This window comes from Corvus hawaiiensis, chromosome 5 (genome assembly GCF_020740725.1).
Source record: "Corvus hawaiiensis isolate bCorHaw1 chromosome 5, bCorHaw1.pri.cur, whole genome shotgun sequence".
Classification (NCBI taxonomy): Eukaryota; Metazoa; Chordata; class Aves; order Passeriformes; family Corvidae; genus Corvus; species Corvus hawaiiensis.
Genome location: NC_063217.1, coordinates 48878040 through 48900546, shown reverse-complemented (window position 1 = coordinate 48900546; position 22507 = coordinate 48878040). Strand labels below are relative to the sequence as shown.

The following is a 22507-nucleotide window of genomic DNA, read 5'->3' as shown; positions in this document are numbered from 1 at the left end:
TAAACTTATGCAGCAGGTTAATCTTGATGTTAGGTGGAGCTTTTTCTGTAGACTTCATGAAAATCTGCGTAAATTATGAACTATTGTAAGCTTGCATTCACCATGGCTTTGTCCTCTACCACAAGGTTTAGAGAGTCTAGCAGTATCACATGTATCCAGCTTTGCATACACGCATGCTATGTCACATAAGAGACAAATCTCTCTACAATGGCTGCTCTCCCATGAGAATATATTCCAGCCTACATAGACATGCCTCAAAGCTGAGAAACAATGATCCTGGCCTGCACCATCTGAAGCAGACCACAAGTTTAATAGGAAAGTATAAAATCCCACTAATTTATTTGTTTGGGTTTTTTTACTTCAGATGATTCTGGTCAGTTTTACTGCCTTTGAGAAAATAATTTATTACTCAATCCTAACTCACAGAAGGTGTCTTAAACAACATTACCAAGTGGCAAAGACCAGCTTCTGAACTGCAAAGGTCATTAGAAAAAAATCCACATATTTTGCGGTTCTAGACATATTTTTACAATACCATACCTGTAAAATGGAATTATCTGAGTATATCCACAAGACTAGACTATTACGTAGCTTCCTCTAGTGGTCAGTCCCTAAATCTTGCTGCTTCTGCTATTTACTCTAGTTACTTGTTACACTCAAATTCTGTGTTCAAATTCTGTAAATTTGAGAAGGCATTAAAATTTATACTGCAATGTACTTCTAATACAAAAGCCAAGGAAACTAAGCCACGACATAGAGCAAAACATTTGTTAGTGACACTAAAAGAATAAACAGTGAAGTCAGCAAAAATCAGAGTTATTATTTTAGTTTTCCCATTTGCTCCCTTGTGAATATGCATTATATTATAGTTACATGGTCAAGCTTGACTTTCCCACCACGAGATTCAGGAAGCAAAGACAGATGTTCAGTTTTTAGCTGAGTCTTCAGATATTTGCTATGAATCATTCAAACATTTGTTTTGACCCTGAAAATGATATATATATGTGTGTGTGTGTGCGTGTGCACATTTTAATGAGGCTTACTGCTGTGCAAGTGGTTTGTTTCTGCAAAACTCCGCTGAGGGAGAGGGCAACTAAGAAGACACAGCAAAGCATTCACCAAATTTGAAGGCCACTGAGAACAGATGACAATTTGATACAGACCTAAAATACCACAAGAACCAAAGCAGCTCTCTGTGATATGGGATAAGAAATTACCATGGTGAAATTTTTTTACTGAGCATCAGAAAGATTTCCTTACAGGCTGAAGTCATTAAGGAAGAAGAGGGAAAACCCAAAGGTAGAAAGTGACAACTGCCTGTTACAAAATATATTTTACTGAACAATTCAACTCTTAAAAAGAGTGTTATTACATAACAGCCATCTCTGACTCTAAAATAAGGTAGTCAAAAATCTGCTCAGGTGATTTAATTGAAAATAATTCCAAGGGTTATGTTATCTAAATTGTACAGAAGTAGAAAATCGTATCACCCATGTGCAGTTCGAAAATCTGTGAATAAGAAACTTTCATTATACGGTTTTTTTCTTGTGAAACAGCAGCAGCAACTTTTATGTCTAGCTGAATGCATTTCACTGCCTGAGATTCTTTGTTGCCTTCTTACACTAAAACCCATAAATTCCTGCATCTTGTTTTGCCTTTGCACTTTTCTGCCCTCTGGAACCAAGATAAATGCCCCACTTTTTTTTTTCCCCCCCCCATTCCCTCTTTTCCATAAAGCCTGTCAACTTCCATTCAGTTTTGACAAAGACATTAACTCCCCAAAACTGACATCACCATTTATTCACTCATACATTGCCAGCAACAATGCACACTGCCAGTGCAACAATGACTGACAAAACATATAATGAAGCAGAAACTTTTTAAATTAAGTTCAAAGACAAATTAATTTTGAAACACTACTGCATCTTCTCCTGGGAATCCTACAGGTAGTTCAACAGTGCTAACCTCACCAAGTCCCTTAAATGTCCCATCACAAGAAATTCACACAGAGCTTCCACACACTTGGATAAAAAAACCCAAACCCACAGCATACAGACAAAAGAGAAGGGCATGACTGAAGTAACCAAGTACTATATTTCCTTCTCTTTCTCTCTTTTCAGGAGACTAGTCTCTGTGTTGCTTGCTAATGCAGCTTGCCCTAGCATTCCAGCTGTGACTTACTCCCTCATGCCATACTTAGGAACGTGCTCATCGTGACTGTTTCAAAAGAGGCTCTCAAACCATTCTGTGCTTACTGTAGGGGTACCTCAGCATTAAAATACCTGACACTACACATCTCTCTGCTGTTGCTATCTGCCTAACCTCATTCATTTTTACAGCTGGAATCAGCTGGAATGTGTCTTCTCCTCAGGAGAGCAGGCAGCGAGGGATTTACAGCACAGTAACTAACCTCAGGTCTCAAGTTTGCTTATTCCCTGGCATACCATTACATCCTTGGGGAAAGATAACAGCTGAAAAAAATGTCACAGCCCCTTAAAATAAATAATATCTGTCCAAATAGTGAGTGCTGCCAACTCTGTTTATGTTCCTGGCTTTCTCTCAGAACAGTTCTAAAGCTGTGGACTTTGTTAGTAGAATAAAGAAAGAGAAAAATTTAGCCACATCTCTTTTCAGAAAAAGTTCTGTGCCTGTTTCTCGTCACTCTGTAACAGCATTTTGGCATTACAGCAAACTGAATATGCAGTGGTGTTTGGGTAGCAATGTAAGAGCCTAATAAATAAAACATGAAAGCTGCAGTAGAGAAAATTCAATAAAATTTCATGCATGCTTTTCATTTTTCATGCTAAGGATCAGAATATTAAGTACATTTCAGTGCTAAATTCTGTATTACAGTTTCTCATCATTCCTTGTGTTCCATTAGAATTAGAAACTCACACTGAAAGCCAGCATGTCAGAGACAGTACAGTCAGTCAAGAGTGTGATAACATGCTTTCATGTAAGTGACAATTAAGTGTCTCTAATGAAATGCTAATGTTTTAGATAGGCAAGACGAAGTAAGTAGAAAGATACCTGTCTTAACAGTATGGAACTGAAGGTAAACAGAAGCCAGAGACTCCTCTTCCTACACACATTCTAGGGTTTAGCACAAGTTATAGAATTAATATGGTTCTGGAAAGGATGATCCTGACATTAATTCTAAAGCATCAGAGTATTTTAATTATAGGATCGTTTCTTAACAGCTGGCAGAGTAAATATCAATAAACCTCTTCATATATAATAGAACAGAACACGAAAAGAAATGGTCAGTGCACCTGTTTTGTGTGGCTCAGCTTTAAAAAGCAAAGCAGCTATTCTTTGACTAACCTCTGAATACCAGATTTTAAGCTAAAAAGTGCAGGCCTTTTCAGGCAAAAGATCACTTTAAACAATACACAACTTACGCATCTCTTCAACCACGTCTGGATCACATTCCCTGTATTTGTCTATTTCTGCCTTTAGCTGCTCTTTTCTCTGCCGAAGAGTAGCAAGTTCTTCCAGTAGAGCTGCACGCTCTGCCTGAGGATTCAAAGGATGTTGGGAGACACAAAAAAAAAATACAAACATTAAAAATAGTAATTATCACACAAAGTTTTTCAAAAAATAAAACCATGTAAATTTAAAAGCTGCTTTCACTACTGCTTTCTGTCTATGACCCACTTGAGCATTTTATTTTATTACACAGAATTCTCAGTGACACTAAATGATACCAAATACAAACTGGAAGGAAAAAAAATTAAGGCCAAAAATGGATCAACTAAAAAACAATCTTCTACAACCTATAAACTCAACATGGTTTAACGAACTCCAAAGAGATCTCTTAATTATTGGGCTTAAAGGTTAAGCAGCATTTAGGAGCGCTAGTCTTGTAATTAAAGATGGCATTACAGAAAAACCTACCATCCACCCTTCCACAAATTGAGATGCTGTGTATAAACACCCTCTGAATTTATTTGTCTTCTTTCTTTTTCCACACAATTTAAGAGCAATGGTCTCAAAAATAAATTCAGATATTTATGACATGGTAGTCTTTGTTGGGATTGTACGTAATATTGACCTCAGAGATTCTATCGATCAATAAAAGTCTGCAGACACTGACTCAACATAAGCTCTCCCACAGCCAACTCAGCACATACTTCTAATTCAGTCTGTAGTTACACACAAACACTGGAACTGGCTGATATTCAAGTAACTCAAGCTAGGGTAGCCCAGAAGAGCCACACAGTTTGTAAACCATCAGGATTTTACCAATGGCAATCTCCATGGTAACCCAGCAGTCTGAGGTGTTTGTGGATTTGGGGATTTGTTTATGGCTGTTGGTATTTTTTTTCCCCCCCAAACTTCCATATTCCCAGTGCTTTTGCCATCAGTTTGGATTCAGCATATTCTGAAAATGCAGAATGGAAATCAAATGTTTCCAGATGCTGAGGTATGCAGGTGAGATGCTTGGAGACCTACACTGCAATCTGGATTTTTTAGGACTTCCTCCTGATACATAATCAGGAACCAAGATGCTGGAAACATCAGCCAGAACAGGATTTCCAGACCAATAGCTTTCTGTAGGGCAGGCCACATGCTGGAGAAGCCCAAGGCTGAAACAGTTTGTTTGGAAACACGACAAGCACAACTATGTGAGAAACCTGCCTGTGATTACAGTCCATTGCAAATGAATGAATAAAGAATCCCCATTAAAGATACTGGCAAAAAGCAGATTTTAACTGAATTTGTGTAACTGCAACTTTAACAGACTTCGATGGAAAGGTTCACTCTATTCCTTACTAGATAAATGAAACATGCATAGGAAAAACCTACAGTGTTTCTACAAAACAGTTGGGATTCAAAGATTTGGCACTTTCCTGCAAAATTCAATTCCTCCTGAAAGCTTCTGGCTGTCCCTGTTTTATTGGAGGTTTAAATCACTTTAGACTGAGCATCTCAGTGCAAGTCAGCAACTTAGAATACCATATGAAGTATTTCTAACTAGTATGTTGGTTATGATAAAGGTGAAGCCTAGATATTTTTTTGCAGTGTTAACAGCTTCAGCATGCAAAGAGCACTGGGCTTACACACCTGCTCCGAACAGTAATTTAGGTATCTATATTACAAATATGTTGGAAAAAACCCAAAGCAACATTTAAGTTTGTAGTTACTAGATTTGGCAGTTCAGCAACTATGGGCAACTTTGGTACACACCTCTGGGTAGTTCAAGTTTTAAGACAGATTGAAATCTGAAAATACCTGGAAGTACTACATTAGTATTTACAAGAAGTACATACATGCAGCGCTATTTCCTTGTAGGGTTACCTCCCCCCAAAGCAACTTACAGTATCTTCACGTCCAATTTTTGATTTCTCAATGCTTTTTTGTAAAGCCTCTTTTTTCTGACTGCTTTCAGCAAACTGATAAAGAAAATAAAGAACAAAATCAAACTTTTTCAGTAACATATTAAACATAGCTATAAAATGTGCATACATATTAATGTCTTTAAATAAGTGGATATATCTTTTTAAAATACATGTATTACTTATGTAATAAAAATATACACAAAATAAATACAAAAGTACCCAAATATAAATCTGAGGTTCTGAACCCCAGAGAAGAATTATAGGAAGCAATTTCAAGTCTAAGAAATTTTCACTCCCGGGGCACATAATCTTGTTATATACTGCAGGTTCAGCATGGGACTAAAATCCTGTTTCATAACATAGTCTGGCATCTCTACGCAAAGGACTCCGTAACATGGAGGCTTTGGATTTGATGATTTCCTTTGGTCCTTTTCCAGCTGTCCCTATTCAACGGAAGCAGCGACAAAAGCTGTAGCAGGTCCACCTGCTCAGCTGCGGATAGCAGTGTTCCTAAAGTCTGGTATGCCACTGGCACTGCCCCAATCCCTTTTACATGCTGATGAACTGAAGCCTCTGTTCAAAGGCATGTAAAGCTGTGGCCCTCTTTTACTGTGTGGCCCTTGCACTGCTAGACCTCACAGAGCTCCCTTCCTTCAGGCCTGAGGCACAGGAATCTCACGGGGCTGGTGTGAATACTCCTTCCATTTTCCTGTTACTTCAGGAGAAATAATTTGCCAAGAGAGATCTCTCTCCATTAACCTGCCACCCATCTTGAACCAGGCCTTTCCAGCTTAGTTGGCAGTTTTCCAGAGATACTTTGGAAACTCTTAAGCTGAGCAGGAGTGTGACTCAACCCTCAAGGACACCATGTTCAGCATCAGACAAAGCACCTCGAAATATTAAATGAGATGAAAGAGAATGAAAACAAAATTTTAATAAAACATAGTTTGAAAACCTTTTACTGCTTTGAAATCAACACAAAAGAAAAAAAAAGAAAAAAGGAAAAAAGAAAAAGAAACAACAGCACACTTTCTAAGTACCCTTTGTTTTAGTTTTAAAATGCTCTGAGCACCAATCCGTGTATCAGACTGACTGTGAAAAGAACAGCTGTCAGGTCAGGTTTTACTCTGCCCTACCCCAAAATCCCCCACATGAAGCCTCCACTTCTACATTCCCTTTCTCACTGAGGATCCCACTGAGTGCAAAAGCATTCCCAGATATTTCCTGCAATCCCCAACCTTGATAATTTAACCATATCGTTTATATTGTGTAGCTGATATAAACGCATTCATACAACACGAACTGAACTGTTCTGGAGCTATAATCACTTCTCAATTTCTATTTAAACTAACGTTTGGTCCATATTTTCAGAAACACGTATTAAATATAAATGCATGATAGACATCAGGCAGTGCTTACTGCCAAGTTTTGGAGATCAGCTGTAACAGTAAAAAGAAAATATTGGTGGTCCATAGAGATCAGGATACAGTCTAACTGCAGCTCATGGGGTTTAGTGGTTCCTTTCATAGCTTGATTTTTTAAAATAATTACTCTGTGTTCATGCACGTGTGAGCATGCATACAGACAAAGTCTCCTTTCTAAAAGAACATTTTAGTTTTCTTCGATTTATACAGGAATTATACTAATGGTAAGACATAATTTGAGGAAAAATATGTCCAGCTGTTTACTTGCTGCTCTCAGTGCGAGTAACCACAGAGGCAGCATGGGTTCCGCTATGTGGCTTGAAGTACACCAACATCTTAATTTTGGCGGATAGTCAAAGAGTACTCCTTCCACAAAATACTTAAAATAGTAGGTGTGTTAGTCCCCACAGGATGGCATACTAAACAGAGGTATACAGTTCAGAAGAGGCTAAGTACTTAGACGCAGTTTGCAGTTCACAAAGTCCAGGGAAGACAAACCCCAGACCATGTCATTTGGCATCTCTGGACACAGGATTTTTCTGGAACAAAACTGGCAGAGGAGGTAGAAAAGGCAAGGAGCTTATCTAGACCCTTATACTGCAAGTGCAAAGAAGCCAATGCTCTCTGCAAGAGGTCACAAAAGGTGTCACTTTCTCTGTTTTTTTCCATACTCATTAAGTTCTTAAGGAATGTTTCTGCTCTCTCTAAAATGGATGTACAAAAGGAGCCCTCCAAGCAATGCAAATCATAAAAGCACCTAATAAGGCATCTTATCATTTTCTTGGTCCTCTATATTCCACATCATTTAATAATGAAAGAGACACTAATGACAAACTGTGGGAGATAAAGCAATTTCTTCAATTCTGTCCTACACAACATGCAAGGTTGCCATGCCATGAGGTTAGAAGACCCTCCTTTGCCTAAAAGCAAAGATGATTTTTACACAATCTTATTTAAGACATTGCTTTCTTCACTCACAGATTTTAATTTCTTGGGTGTTTTCGGATTTTTTAATTATTCACATAACCAAAAAATTTACAAAATAAAATGACATCTCAGCTCTGTGTATTATATAGAAGTCACAGTGGCTATCCCCATGACAACAAATAAAAGATGAGGAAAGGAATAGCAGAAGGAAGCAAGCTATTGAAAAAATCCTAACATAGGACAAGGATTCAAAGGGTGAGGAACAGATGGCCAGGGTCTGTGCAAAGAATCCATGACTATGGGGGAAGCAGAAAGGCTTGGATAGAGAGGTGGGAACACAGCCGAAAATAACTATAATGAAAGAAGGGAAGACAGTCAGCAAGGATAAAGGAGTCGGAAAAAGGATGAACACAGATGATATAATACTTAATTGAAAGGTAAGTGTAAATGGCAAATGACAGGTTCTAGGGCATAAAAAGAAAAAAAAAAAGCAGAATTTGCAAACATTGTGTATGTATGATAGCAGAGGGTCACATCTGGACAGTGACTTACTTTCCCACACACCAGCTGTAGAAAAGCCCGATTGCAAAGAAGCACAGTAGCAGATGGAGTATTTCAATCCTTGGAGCAACCTTGGGGACGTCCTTCAGGGGAACTGGCAAACAATTTCGCAAGGAACATTAACCACTCTCAGAGAAATCTGACTCCTGCCAACAGCAGTGAGACCCATCCAGAGAAAATGATACGGTCTCCCCTCTATGTTTCTTGAGAGAGATGTCTGGGCTGACACAGGACCAAGTGCACTTCTGCCACAAGTGTAACTGACCAGGTGTGGAAAAGAAGTAGAGAGTCTACTCCACCACAAAGTTTCATTCCAATCTGACTGCTCTGAATCAGCACATGATTAAGCAAGATGCAAGAAAGCAGCAAAAACATCATCTAGGTGAAAGAAGGAGGAGAGGAGACTAAATAATTCAAAATTAGTAAGTTAAAAATGTTCTCCACAAGAGCATTTCATGTTTTCAAAACACAGTGGGAGCCTGCAAGAAGATAGTTTAATGAAGAAAATAACTAGCATCTATAAAACAGGAGAGTTGGGGAACAATTTCTTTTATTTTACAGACCAGTCTGATCAATTAAATGACCACTACCCTTAGATATTAATTCAATCCAAAGTCCCTCAAAGGGATGATTTTTCTTACTCTGCAAAGGTCTCACAACGTTAAGCTAAACATTTGTGCAGCAGTTTGGGTGTGCAAAGTGCTACGTGCTGATAACCATCAGTTCCATCACAGAACTTGGGGTCTCGTTTGTATCAAAGGACACAGATTAGACGTACACACATAATTTATAATCTAGTATGATTGCATTAATACCAGGGATCCACTTCAGCAAGCCACTGATGTACACCTGGAAGAGGAACACTTAACCCCCAACAAACAGCAGCAGCAGGTTTCAGTTCCATTCCATGTCAAAACCTGCCTGATAAGACTTTTATTCTAGAATAAAAAAATACGTTGTTTTTTTCCTCCGGCAAAAGTTTTTGTTGGTCCTATGCCTTCTGGTTCCTTTTTTAACCACTCTAACCACCAGTATCCCACAAACATGTAGCTTGTCTCACCAGCATATTAAAATATCTGCAAACCTAGTGTAAGCCATGCAAACCCAGCCCCTGAGTATGTTCACTGGGCAAGAATCAAGCCAAGGTCTCACATGCTAACCACCAAGAGTGCTCACAGCTGTTAGCCCACTATCATTATGGTCTGAAAGAGAAATAGCATCCATTTCGTTTTCTTCTGGCCAAACACTCAACCAAAAATGGTATTAAAAATGACTGCTCTTGTGAGCACCACTCACTGTGGCACTACAGAAGAATTAAAGACACATATTTTTTAATTATTTCTAACTTGCAAAGTTATTTGCTGTGGGTTTGAAGCTCGCTGTGCTTTATTTCAGTAAAAGGCAAAGCTAGTTTGCTTTTGGCTTAAACAAAAGCAGTTCAAGAGGTTTAGGGTAACATTTGCAGTAGATAGGTGTATTTCTTTTCTATGCGAAAACGAACTCACTACTGCAAAACTTAAGTGGAATTGACAGAAGGCATGGAGAGAAAGTACTTCAAAGCATTCCTCTAGATTATTTAAAGAGAGATAACGAAAAAATTGAAGCCAAAAAACAGACTAATAATATATAGAGAGGAAAAATATAGATTAACAAAGAACAATCTGAAAATATTGAAAACAGACCTGTTGTGTTGAAAGAAAGGCAAAGAACATTATACTGAAAGAAACCACTTAACAATTAGTGTTGACTAAAACTTAAAGAGGAAGAAAAATCCCAAAGGGCAGCACACTGAAGGGCAGAACTGCTTTCTAAAGTACTACACTAAGCAAGCATTCAGCCACTCAAGTCACATATCCATACTTCCCAGGGTTTCCAAATACACACAAGCAAATTTTGCAGCCAGCTAACTACAGTCACAGCAGCATGGAGAGCACTGTGACCTGCAGTACTGTGGCTTCTGCTCTGATCTCAGGATGTCACGTACCACTCATGAAATGCCGTTTCTCCATATAATCCACCCAGTCAACTGAACTATAGTAGAAGCAGCCACCACTGGGACTTCAGTCAGGAATGTGATAAACTCTTAGTGAGGCACAAACAGCAAACATACACTCACTACATAAATACAATTAAGATCTATTATTTTTATCTTTTAACATTTGTGAAAGGAAGATAAAGCAGCATGCAAGATCTTACCCTGAGTCACTCAAAGTCATTTCAGCAATATGAAGTAGGGATTTGTGTTTGGTGGGACTTAGAAGGAGCAACTTGGAGACTCCAATACTTCAGGAAATATAGGTAAGAACAAGAGTAGAGATCAAAGCAAGATAGAGTAAGAATTTTTAACTCCTGAACTGAAGAATAAACAAGACTTTTTCAGGAAGAGAACACCATAAAATGGAAAGAAAACAGACTGTAGAAAAAAATCTTGGAATAGTTAGGGCCCGCCACATTTCTGTATTCATAAGAACCTTTTTTTTTTTAAATACTGCAATATAGGTATATTGGGAAAATGTTCAATCCAACAACTCTCTTCTCTTTATGCATGATACAAATTTGACAATTTAACCATAAAAAGATTACCTAATTTTTAATGCAATCTTTGAAAGTGTCAATTCAAAAACTTGGGAGAAGATGGGGAATAAACTAGATTACTTGATCAAGGGAAGGTCTTCCTCCTGACACTCATTTACCCTGATCTCTGAGACCCCTGAGGCTGGTCTTATTAGTGAAGACTGATGCGAAGAAGGCATTCAGTAGCTCTGCCTTCTCTGCATCCTCTGATACCAGGGTCCCCCCTTCATTTACTAATGGGCCCACATTATCCTCTGTTTTCTTTCTGTTATTTACATATTTGAAATACCTCTTTCTGTCATCCTTGACATCCTTGGCCAGATGTAATTTTAGATGCGCCTTGGTCTATCAAGTCTCATTTCTATTTCTCCTGACCACCTCTCAATACTCACTCCAAGTGGCCTGGCCTTGCTTCTGTCTCCTCCTTTTGCTTTTACTTGAGTAACGACAGGAGTTCTTTATTCATCCATGGAGGTTTCTTGTGCCCTTGGCCTTTCTCCTCACTGGGATGCATTCACTATTCTTGAGCCAGCAGGAAGTGAGCCTTGCTCATCAACCAACTCTCCTGGACCCCTCTTCCCTGCAGAGCCTGGCTCCAATGGGATTCTTCCAAGAATATCCCTAAAGAAGCTAAAGTTAGCTCAGCTGAAGTTCATGGTCATCATCTTGCTTGCTGTCCTGCTACCTCTTCACCCGACACTGAACTCTACAATCTCATGGTCAGTACAGCCAAGGCTGCCCCAACCCTCACATCCCCAACACGACTTCCTTGTCGGTTAGTATGAGGTCAAGCAACACACCATTCCTTGTGGGATCCTCTACTACCTGTGAAAGGGAGTTACTGTCAATGCTTTCCAGGAACCTGCCGGCCTGCTTGCGCATTGCTGTACAGCTTCTCCAGCAGATGTCAGGGTACTTAAAATTCCCCCACAAGAACCAGGGCCTGTGACTTTGAGACTTGCTTCTAGTTGCTTGTAGAAGGCCTCACCCACTTCCTCCCCTTGATCAGGCAGTCTGTAGCACATACCCACAATAGCGTCACTCTTTCTACTCTTCCCTTTTATCCTGACCCACAAGCTCTTGACTCGCTCATCATGCTCATCAAGACAGAGCTGAGTACATTCCCTTCCCCCCATAACACATGGCATTTGCTATTCAAAATGAAAGGATGGTGCACTACTTAAGCAAATAACACTCACTCCAAAACACCATACTACTACCAAACATCATACTACTAATCCTGCCAAGGTGCAAGTTCTGTCTTTTTGAAGAAGTACCAAAGAGGTACCAAGTGGGAATTTTTTAGGTTAGCACTGTAACATGTCAGTGATTAAAAGGAAGTATCAGACACTCACGCTAAGTAAGTGAAGGTTTTTTCCAGGGGACTAAACTGAAAAAATATCTGACTTTCCATACAACTGGTTGACAAAGCACTACAAAGACTCTCAAAACTAGTAATTCTGAAGTTAGATCTCTTCACTCATAAGCAATATTTATGTTTTGCTAGAGAATTCATGTGGGTAATACTGATTTACTTGCCCCTCCCACAAACAATTCATTTTGCATTTCAAGACTAAATTTAGACCTATAATCCTGATTTGCTTAACATGCTAACAAATGAGAGTGAGATGAAACATCACATAGTAAATTAGGCATGGTTCTGTTCTCAGGGCATACAGCATATGAGATGAGTCCTTTTTTTTTGGCAAATAAAATAAAACATGTGGGATATTCAGAAGAAAAATGAGAAATCCCCCCTCCACAGGAACTTTCACTCATCCATGTACAAACCTGATGTTGTTACCTGTAATTAGTTTAAAGATATTACTATATAGCAAATCCCTCTACATTAGAAGTATTTTAATTCAATTATTTTCCATCTTTTTAGATTTGCCATAATAATTAAGTTAATTTAGAGAAAATACCTTGCCAAGAGCTTTTGTTTTTGCTTCGTTCATTTACAACACCATTTGATAAGTAGTGGTTACGCAACAAAAAATAACTGCTCGAGGCCAACCTCCTTAAAAGACAAAAGGTGAAAGAAACAGTTGTGCAGGCTCAATGAAAGAACTGAATTTCTGTGGCTGCTTTCAGAGTTGCCGTAATTGGCACGACCTGAGGGACAGATGGCTGTCTGCTCAGATACAAATATCAAGTACACCCCAATCAACCTAAAAAAACCCCAAACCAACAAAACACCAGCTGAAGCACCTCATTCAACACTGTTTCACAAATGCAAGCAATCTAATAAGGAAAGCTTAAAGAACTTCAAAAGACATTCACATGACTGACAGAACTACAGAAAATTTTCATACTTGGACATGAAGGATATGCCTGTTACTGCATATTAGTGTATTTAATAACCCTACAAGTCTAAGGTGGTAGTTAACAGGTCTGTTCAAGGCAGAAAGAACATAGAAAGATATTTTCCCTTGGAAAGAAAGGGAGAAAATGAAGAAAAGTTTTAACTTTTCCCTAAAGAGCTTTAAAGATTGCTATCCTAAGCAGCTGGACCATACACTTACAATGCCTTCAGGGACTAAGTAGAGACAGGCCCAAGCTAAAACACAATAATCATCCAATATTCCCTGAGCTCATGTTCTGCTTAAACACTTTAAAAACCAAATCAAACTTTATTTCACAGACTTTTAGAAATGCCCAAATTCTACACTGAGATATTATCAGTAAAATAAAAAACCTCAGTAAAATACATCTATCAAATTTCAGAGTTTTGACAGCAGTCTTACATACTCACTCTTCATGCCAATTTCATCATTTTAAAGTAATGCTTAGACAGATAACCAAGTCATCTCCAATTCCCGATACAAAGAAGAGTCTTTGACAGAACTACCATGTGTTCAAAAATAATGAGCTGCTTGGCTGTGACAAGAAAGACCTGTTCCTCTCAAGTCTCCCTGCATAAAAATAACACATTTTGGTTTTATACTCTATTTTTTTGTTTGTTTTGTTGGTTTTTTAAAATTTTACTCCTTTCAGAAGAGGAAAATTCTATAGAGTGAGACTTCTATAATTGCTTGCTGGTAGTTTATTTCTGCATGCATGCTGATTTTCTAAAATAAAATACGCTGTATCAATTGAAATACAATATTTTAAGGGGAAAGTCAAAGTTCAAATTAAATAGGATTACAACTCACTGTGTCCATCAAATCCAACTTTGAAAGTAGTATTGCCTCTGACCTATCACCAGCCTGGAAGCTCCCAGCCTTACAGTACAGGCAAACTTCCAGACAGCACAGAACATTTAAGTCTTTAAAGTTTCTTGGGATACTGGGTTTCTGCTGATCTGCTGAGCTGTCACTCCCACCTGCCACACCAACTACGGGGCACAGGGAGATGTGCACGGCTGTGTCTGTGCCAGACCTGACTGGGCTTCTGCAGTGAGAGCCCTGTTTTTGCTCCCAGTTTCTTTTCATTTCAGATTAACAATTTCACTGCAATGCCAGGAATGGAGCCAGCAGCCAGAATGCAAACCTCTTCAAAAAGGTACACTGTGTGATGATATTACCTAAAAAAGTCAGTGTCACAGACAACCGTGTTTGAAAAACCTAGTAGTTTTCCTGCATTATATCAGAATGAATACATAATATAAACTCCTGAGGGACAGGAACAATATATCCTTTTTAGTATAGTAGGAATCTTCCTTCTAATGTACATTAGAATCTTTAGTTATTACAGAGACCATTTTGAAAAAAGAAATTGCTCTTAAATCATGACAATTTTACCTTACGCTCATCAAGAAGGAAGGAAAGGAAAACCTACACTTCACAGTTGCCATCAAGCTAGTCACATATTAACAGCAAGTAAAAGGAAAAGCATGAAATTCAACTAATGAACGCCAAATTATGAAGTTGCTTAATTCCAACAGAAGCCTCCAGAGCACTGTATTTTTAGAAGTCTGCCATGCCAGCAGTAACTAAGCATACTCTCCAGGGCTTTGTAGCATGCCATGAAACGTAATTCCAGAAAGCTCTAATAAGTTACAGCATTAGAAGAATCTTCTCTGCTGGACATTTTAGGACTTACTAAATGCAGAATCATTTTAAGACCTCACCATTTTCCAAGTGCAAGATGCAGAGGTAACAAAAACTGTGGACTATTCAAATAAAATTTCATTAGCATTTTCCAGGAGACTAAGAGGAAATAAGCCTTACAGGATCAACAAACAAACAGGCATAGATACAATCAACATATTCACAAGGTTTAAATGATGCAAATTCTCAGCCTCTTGCCCTTACTGCTACAGCTCCCCCTACATGGTTTGAAGTGAGTTAGTCATACTATACCAACTTTGCAGGAGGCCATTTTTAATGCGTCTAGTCCTGTAGCTCAAATAAAATGTACAGGTCAGTGAAAGCCAGAAGGCTGAAGACAGGAAGGAATCACTAATTGTCTCTGTTGGGAGAGTAATTACTAGGCAAGAGGAAAAAAAAAAGTGAGCCAGCACAGAATGTAATCACCCAGCCCACTGGGGTGCAGACTATCAAAATGGTCAGGGCAATCCAAAGAAGAATAACTAAATAAGCACAAAGCTACATGACATGTCCTCAAACAAGAGGGAAAAAAGGAGGCCCAGCATGCATAGGGGAAGACTGCTCTAACAGCTTAGTCAACACACTGGGATCCTGCCTACGTATTACAGAATCATAGAATGGTAAGGGTTGGAATGGATCTTAAAACCATCCAATCCCAACTCCCTCTGCCATGGGCAGGGACACATCCCACTACACCACGTTGCTCAAGGCCTTCCTTATAACTGGCATTAAAAGAAAGACTGCTTCAGCAATCACAATTTTATTTTTCCTAGAAAGGAACAATTTATTACATTTCCTGCAACGTAATAAAATTAAATTGTAAGCATACATGTGTCTAAATTAAAGAATGAGAAAAATGTCTAAATAAGTAATTCCTTACACAAGTCACACGCATTAGTTGCAAACGTTCTGATGTACTTCTCTGGTTTGGAGGACGATTCTTTAACCATGCTATCTACTCCCTGAAATTTATAAAATATATATGAAAAAGATAGTGCTAAGCTTTCTAAAGGTACTACAGCAAACCTTACAATCATGATAAACCTTAAGACATTTTATATCTGCAAGTCCTTCTTTTTCGATAAATAGATGAAGAATTTTTAAAAACACACTGAATACAGCTTTTCAATGGATCATAATGTGAAAATATTACACCCAAAAAATAAACTATTCTATCAAAAGCATTAGGCCATGGATTCCAAAGGTGTTGCACATGTACCTCTAGGAATACTTCATCACTGCTATGAGGCAAAAAACCCCAAAACAGTGAGAACCTGCATTTAGAACCATCAGAGGCTGAAAACTGCAATACACACCTGAGGCATGTATGGAGCTCTGCTAAGAGCTGATCGTGTACCGTCTGCTGAGGACACCTCAACAAAGCAATGCCAAAAGCTTGCTCCACAGAACTAGGTCCCACTGACTCTCCCTTCTGATGCAAAGCTCCAGCCAGGGCACACAACTTGTCCAGTATCTTCAGCAACATCACCCAACTCCAAGCACCATCAGGAGCCTGCTACCTCTCACTGCTCATCTGTCATCTCTACAGATTTGTACCTCAGTTCAGGATTGGCTGCTTTTTGCCAGCCACTGCTGAGCATTTGTACCTAACAGAATCAACCTCCAAACCATGTGGAAATACCCTGACAACTGAGTGAGTCAGTCAATCAGATGAAGGAGGAGGCTGCTCACACTGAAACAATGGGGACAGCAGGAGCTTCCTGAACTTCAGTCAGTGGTCTCAAGCAGACTTTATTCAGCAACTTTCCAGTCACAGTATATAAGGAAGAAAAATATACCTAAAAGGATAGATATAAACCAAGCTGTGTCTTGAAAGAACTTTCTGATGGTTAAAACTCAAAAGTTTTTTGTGTGCATTCTAAACAAAGAAGGGTCTCTCCTTTTAATTATGTTGTCAAACATCTTCAGGAAGATTCAAGCCAGATTTCTCACAATATGAATGTGTTTTCCCACTAACTATTTTCAAATAATGTGCATTCCTAACATAAGCCTTTCCTAATAGAGCATTCCCTTAGTTGCTTTTTACTAAAATAAATTCTTTCATGTTTCATATTACAGTGCTCATTAGTACAAACAATTTAATACCTATGAATTCACTTAATTTTGACAAGTTCATTCCTGCAGGGAGGTGGGGGAGGGGTTTTTTTTTTTTCCTTTTTTTTTTAAACTAGCTACCAAATGTGAGCCAGGATGTACCCACTTGTAAATGACAGGCAGGATGTACCCGCTTCAAATTCTCCCCTTGGTTCAATATATGAGTCACAGGAAGTGAAAATCCCTCCTCTTACCAACCCTAGGGCAGGGATTTAAGGAATGAAACATCAACTAATCCTTTCTATCTTAACTAACACTGGCCCAATGCAATGCTTAGTGGGAGAAAAAAATTGCCAGAAACTCTCAAGTCTCTTGGTCATGAGTATGCTGAAGCAAGCACAGGGGAACAGCACAAAATGTCCGTCCTGTATCCTGCTCTAAAAAGATTCTCTTCAATCTTTGTTGCAGTGCAAGGTGACACCATTTTGCTCTCAGTTGGAACAGCAGCTCTAATACTTTTGGCTGCTACACTTTCCCTTGCAAAGCCTCAGAGCACAGAAGATTAATCCACAAGACACAACACCATGAGAAATGAGACAAATAAAAACACAGTGAAATGAAAGGTTTTAAACTGAGCAGTGAAAGGGACACCACCACACTGAGGAAAGGAAGCGAACTGGTTGTTTTCCCAAGCTACTGAACGACAGTGCTCATAGTACTGTCAATAGTTACACTAACAACCACAACATCTTTGAAGTGCTTAGTATTTCAGGTCCCTCTCAGCACAGACACAAGTGTTTGCCCGAGACACAGATGAAAAAATGAAACAAAATCTAAGCTGAATTTGCTTATACTAAGGCTACATCAGAAAGACTTCTCTTTTCCTCACTCACAATTGTTACGCCAAGAATAAACATCTTGTTTTGTCAAACTATAACTGATCATAGGTAATTCAAAGCTTCTGAATCCAACAGCCAGGAAAATATTGATAAAGAATAAAATCACATCATTTCAGCTTTTCTTAGGGAAGGAAGCAAACCAAGACCTAACTACCTCATCAGTAAAGCTTCCAAAGTTCTCTTGACAGGTGAGGTTACATTAAAAATTTCTCAATTTATAAACATTGTTAAAACATTATTTCTCAGTCCACACCCTCGCTCTAGTCTCATCATCTCATACCCGTACCCAATCTAACCAAATGCAACTTCCACGTGCAAACAAACCAAATGTGTGTATAAACCCATCTAACCAGAATGCAGCTTCCAACACATTTTGCTTTTTCAGTGGTCCTCTTCACAGATGCATAAGCGTAACCAAGAGGTAAAGAATAAGCACCTGGCAGAAGGCATAAACCCTTAGGAGCAACCATGCCACTGCAAAACAAATCAATACAAAATCCAAAGGGACCTGCTTCGCAATTCTCACTCGGAGCTATTGGAAGAAATTGTTCCAGCAGATGCTACACAAACTAAAGATATTTGCTGTCTTTGCTTTTCAGGAAAACAGGAAGAGGTCCAAGCAGTAAATCTGGGTTAGAGGGCACCGCCAAGATCCTAATTAGATCAGCACAAGATCTGCCATATATTTAAGTCAGGGATTAGTGCCCCTCTCCGAACACCTGCTTCCACAAAAGCAAGGCAAAAGATGGGGTCAGGCAGGGAAGCTGTCAGGAGAAACTTTAGCATTGTTTTTAATTGCCATATCTCTGCACGCTGATGATGTAATAAATCCTTCCTGAAAAAACTCTAGGGTATACAGAACCCCTGTGAAGTGCAGCTTTAAACATCCGGACAAAACTGGCTTGATCTTCATTATGAGTCCTGAGTCAAACTTCTCTGCTTCTGGGTCTCTAAGACAGGGTGTGGCTTAATAATCACTAAAAAATTGGAAACAAAAAAATTGCTTCAAGAACAGCTCCTAAAATAGCCCCCCCACAATCACAAGTTCTGTAAGATGCAGAATGCTATGAGCAACCTGGCTGTAACATTCTGAAGTACCAACGTATGCAGGCAAAAGTTCCTGTAGCAGGCCCAACTCGTCAAACATAAGCCTCAGTGCTGTGAATTAATAGGGGAATTTGCATAATGAAGAAGCCTGTTCTGCTCCTCCACATTATTTTCAAATGACAGTTCAGCATTTGGGATCACTGCTTTCCCTTGACTATTTATCCATGCCCTCAGGAAACAAAGATAATGCCTCCTGGCAAAAAGCCTTAATTGTAGCATGAACTGAACTGCTGGATTTTTAAACATGCTTTAAGCAAGGCAGCCTGATTCTGGCTTTTAACTGCTGAACAAAAAGACCAACTCATGTAGTTAACAATCAATATGGACAAGACACAGAGAGAAAACACATCTCTCAGCATGCCACAAGCTCTATATGGGAATGATCAAAGACAAGCAACATGCAACAGAAATGGTACAATAGCTGACTTCTTTCCTCTGCTTTGTATGTTCTGACAAGAAGTTTTGTGATAGTCAGTGACTAGATTTAGAAGCCCTTAAGAAAATCTGTATGTGTGCACATCAAGAAGAATACAAACACCAAAAGAGCTAATTTGAACTCACAGACAGAACCAGTTCTCATCTTGTAAAAACATTCAGAGAGCTTTTCATTGAAAATGCCACCTTTCCACTGTGTCAACAGAGAAGTTACTTTCAGCTAGTGAAAATGTTTTTCCCTGAAATGCTGAAACATTTCCAGTCTCATCAGAGAAGCAAGGTAATGAAGACAAGTACTTTTAAAGACTCATAGCATCATCTAAAGAGACCTCTTATACCAATAAGTCCGTATGTCAGGAGCAGGGCTTGGCTTGCAAAAAAGGTTCTGGTAACAAAACTATTTCTTTCCACTGGAACAGTTTTATATTGCAGAATTCTTCATATCAGAATAGTATATTTCTACATAGAAATAACCATAAAATAACATTACAAATCAGTAACTACCTGCCCATCACACTTTCACAATAACAGATGTTTGCATAAGTAAAAGTACATTTAAAGCAGTACAGCGTATTTTCGTAGGTAATTCCTGGATACTTACCATGGAGCACATTAGGCAGATTCTGCAAGACATTCCAAGGAGATACTTGTCAGGGTATGCCAGAGACCTGCTTGACCAATTATGTTTAAAATTCATGATGGGACTAGGCCCAAGGGCAAGGACAACAAATATCAACTCCTTCATTCAGCTACTTGGCTACAATACGGAGTATGAGCAACAACAAAGAGGATCCAAGAGCAAATCATTTGCATTCAGCAAAACAGTGGCACCAGAGTTTGGTGAACAAAGCAGAAGTTTTGGAACGTATTTGTTCAATTGCTCAGCTGGCAATTTATGTGCTGGCAGACTAAGTAGCCTGGTCCAAAACTTGCGTAAATATACTAATAAGTTGAGTAATTTTACTAGGAATTTCAGTTCCAAGTCAGTGCAGAGTTAAACTAATCTGTTTCAGACAAATGAAACTTCACTGGAGTAAGAGTCAGTGCATTGTTACTATCAGTGTATAAAAATTAATTTAAGTCCAAGGATGCCAGGATTAAGTCCATGCCTGAAAATAGTACAACCATAGTCAGCTAAATCAAACCCCTTTTTCAATTCAAGATGTGGAAAAAAACCATTTTTTTTTAATTATCTTGATATAATTGTATAAAGAAATAGCTGAAGTTGACAACACTGTACATAAGACAGCAGTGTGTGAGATTCATTCACAGCTACGCCTGAAGAAAATAATGTCTGTAAAAACGTTCAGATGCTACCAGTAAATCTGCATTAATTCAAATGATTCTTTGATGAAAAAACATAATGCTAAATAATCATGGGAAGAGTTGGCAGTGCTGTGGTACAATCACACCACACGATCTCATAAAGCTCATTTGTTCATCATCTTATTATATACTTCCATTGCAAATAAACTGATGAATAGATGCTTTCCCACTCCCATCAGAAGCAGAAAGAAAGACAGTTCCTAAAAAGCAGGAAAGAACCAGATGAATAGAACAGCAACGTTGCAACAAAAGATGCCCTGCTCTTTTGCAGGAGAGCCTCTCCTCCCCCTCTCCTCTGCCCTGGTGAGGCCTCCTCAGGAGTGCTCTGCCCAGTTCTGGGCTCCCCAGTTCAAGAAAGACAAGCAGCTACTGGAAAGGGTCCAGCAGAGGGCTATGGAGATGAGGAGGGAACTGGAGCATCTCTCTTATGAGGAAAGGCTGAGGGAGCTGGGCCAGCGCAGCCTGAAAAAGAAATGACTTTACAGAAGAGAGGGGATCTCATCAATACAAATACCTTAAGGGCAGGTGTCCAGAGGATGCAGCCAGACTCTCTACAGTGGTGCCCAGCAAGAAGACAAGGGGCAACTGGCACAAACACAAAACTCTATCTAAATCAGAAAAAAACTTTTTTCCTTTGAGGATGACAGAGCATTGGAACAGGCTGCCCAGGGAGGTCATCGACTCTCCTTCTCTGGAGATACTCCAAATCCACCAGGATGTGATCAATGTGCAACCTGCTCCTGGTGAACCTGCTTTAGCAGGGAATTGGTCTACATCTCCGGAGGTCCCTTCCAACCCCAACCATTCCTTGATTCTATGATTCATGACCAATTTGCTCTTTTCTCCTGCTAAAACTGCAGTATGTGCTCACAAATTAAGCCACCGATAAAAGCAGATGAAAGCACAATGGCGTAAGTAGAAACCATTGTCCCATTTACTCAAGTTATGCATTTCAGGTGTCATCACTTCTAGGTTATTACCACATGATGGCCTACATTACATAAAAGACACAAGAACATGCTACCTAAATATTTCGAGTCCTTAAATGATGCTTTGCTTCCTGACTAACATGCTTTCAGCAGCAAGTAGACAAAGAGTTTTCTCAAGCTCCAGCAAGAACCTCTGCAGTTTTCCTGACTTAACAGTAAGATAATGACAATGCCCAGCCATGAATGACAGATAATTCCTATAGTAATATCTCTGTTGCACATCTCTGTGCATATCTCATGCACACTTGTACACATGAGAGATATAAACAAGAATGACAAGGGGGTGTAAGAAAAAGCAAACCCATTCAGATAAACAAGTGCTTTCATAAAACAGATTTACCTGAGACTCTAACTCCTCCAATTTACGCTTCCTGGCATGAAGAGCTTTACTTGGAAAAGCCCAGAAATAATTGGAAGTTCCAATTCTATCAGTGTCCACCATGCCATCATCAACAAGGCTTTGCAGAATCTCTTTCACTGACATCGAGGCTAATAAAAGCAAAAATATAAAATTAGAACCACATAGCACCTAAACTATGAGTACCACAAGCCACCATCTACAATCATCTATATTTTCCTCTAATAGTCAGCTAGCTGGAAAATTTCACAAGGACAACATGCCCAAAGCTTCACTTGAAGGGATGAATCTCTTTGAAACCAGCAGTTTGCTCCTGAACACTGCTATTCTGCACATCTGCTACCAGATGTTTGCAAAACACTGCTCGTGAGTGTTGCACAAAATACATGCATATAACACTACAATACTGTAACAAACCCATGGAAGGTACCTGAGAAGTTGTCTTGCAATCTTAATTC

At 39.1% G+C, this 22507-nt stretch overlaps 1 protein-coding gene across 2 annotated transcripts in view; it reads right to left on the bottom strand.

Annotated features, from left to right (window-relative positions):
* MND1 (meiotic nuclear divisions 1) overlaps window positions 1-22507 on the bottom strand; it is a 40950-nt gene that overhangs the window by 14041 nt on the left and 4402 nt on the right. For both annotated transcript variants that reach the window (XM_048305161.1, XM_048305160.1), the window contains exons 4-6: window positions 22032-22180; window positions 5322-5396; window positions 3402-3516 (exon numbers count right to left, since the gene is read on the bottom strand). In XM_048305161.1, the coding sequence (XP_048161118.1) occupies window positions 3402-3516; window positions 5322-5396; window positions 22032-22180 (339 nt within the window). The remainder of the gene's footprint in view (window positions 1-3401; window positions 3517-5321; window positions 5397-22031; window positions 22181-22507) is intronic.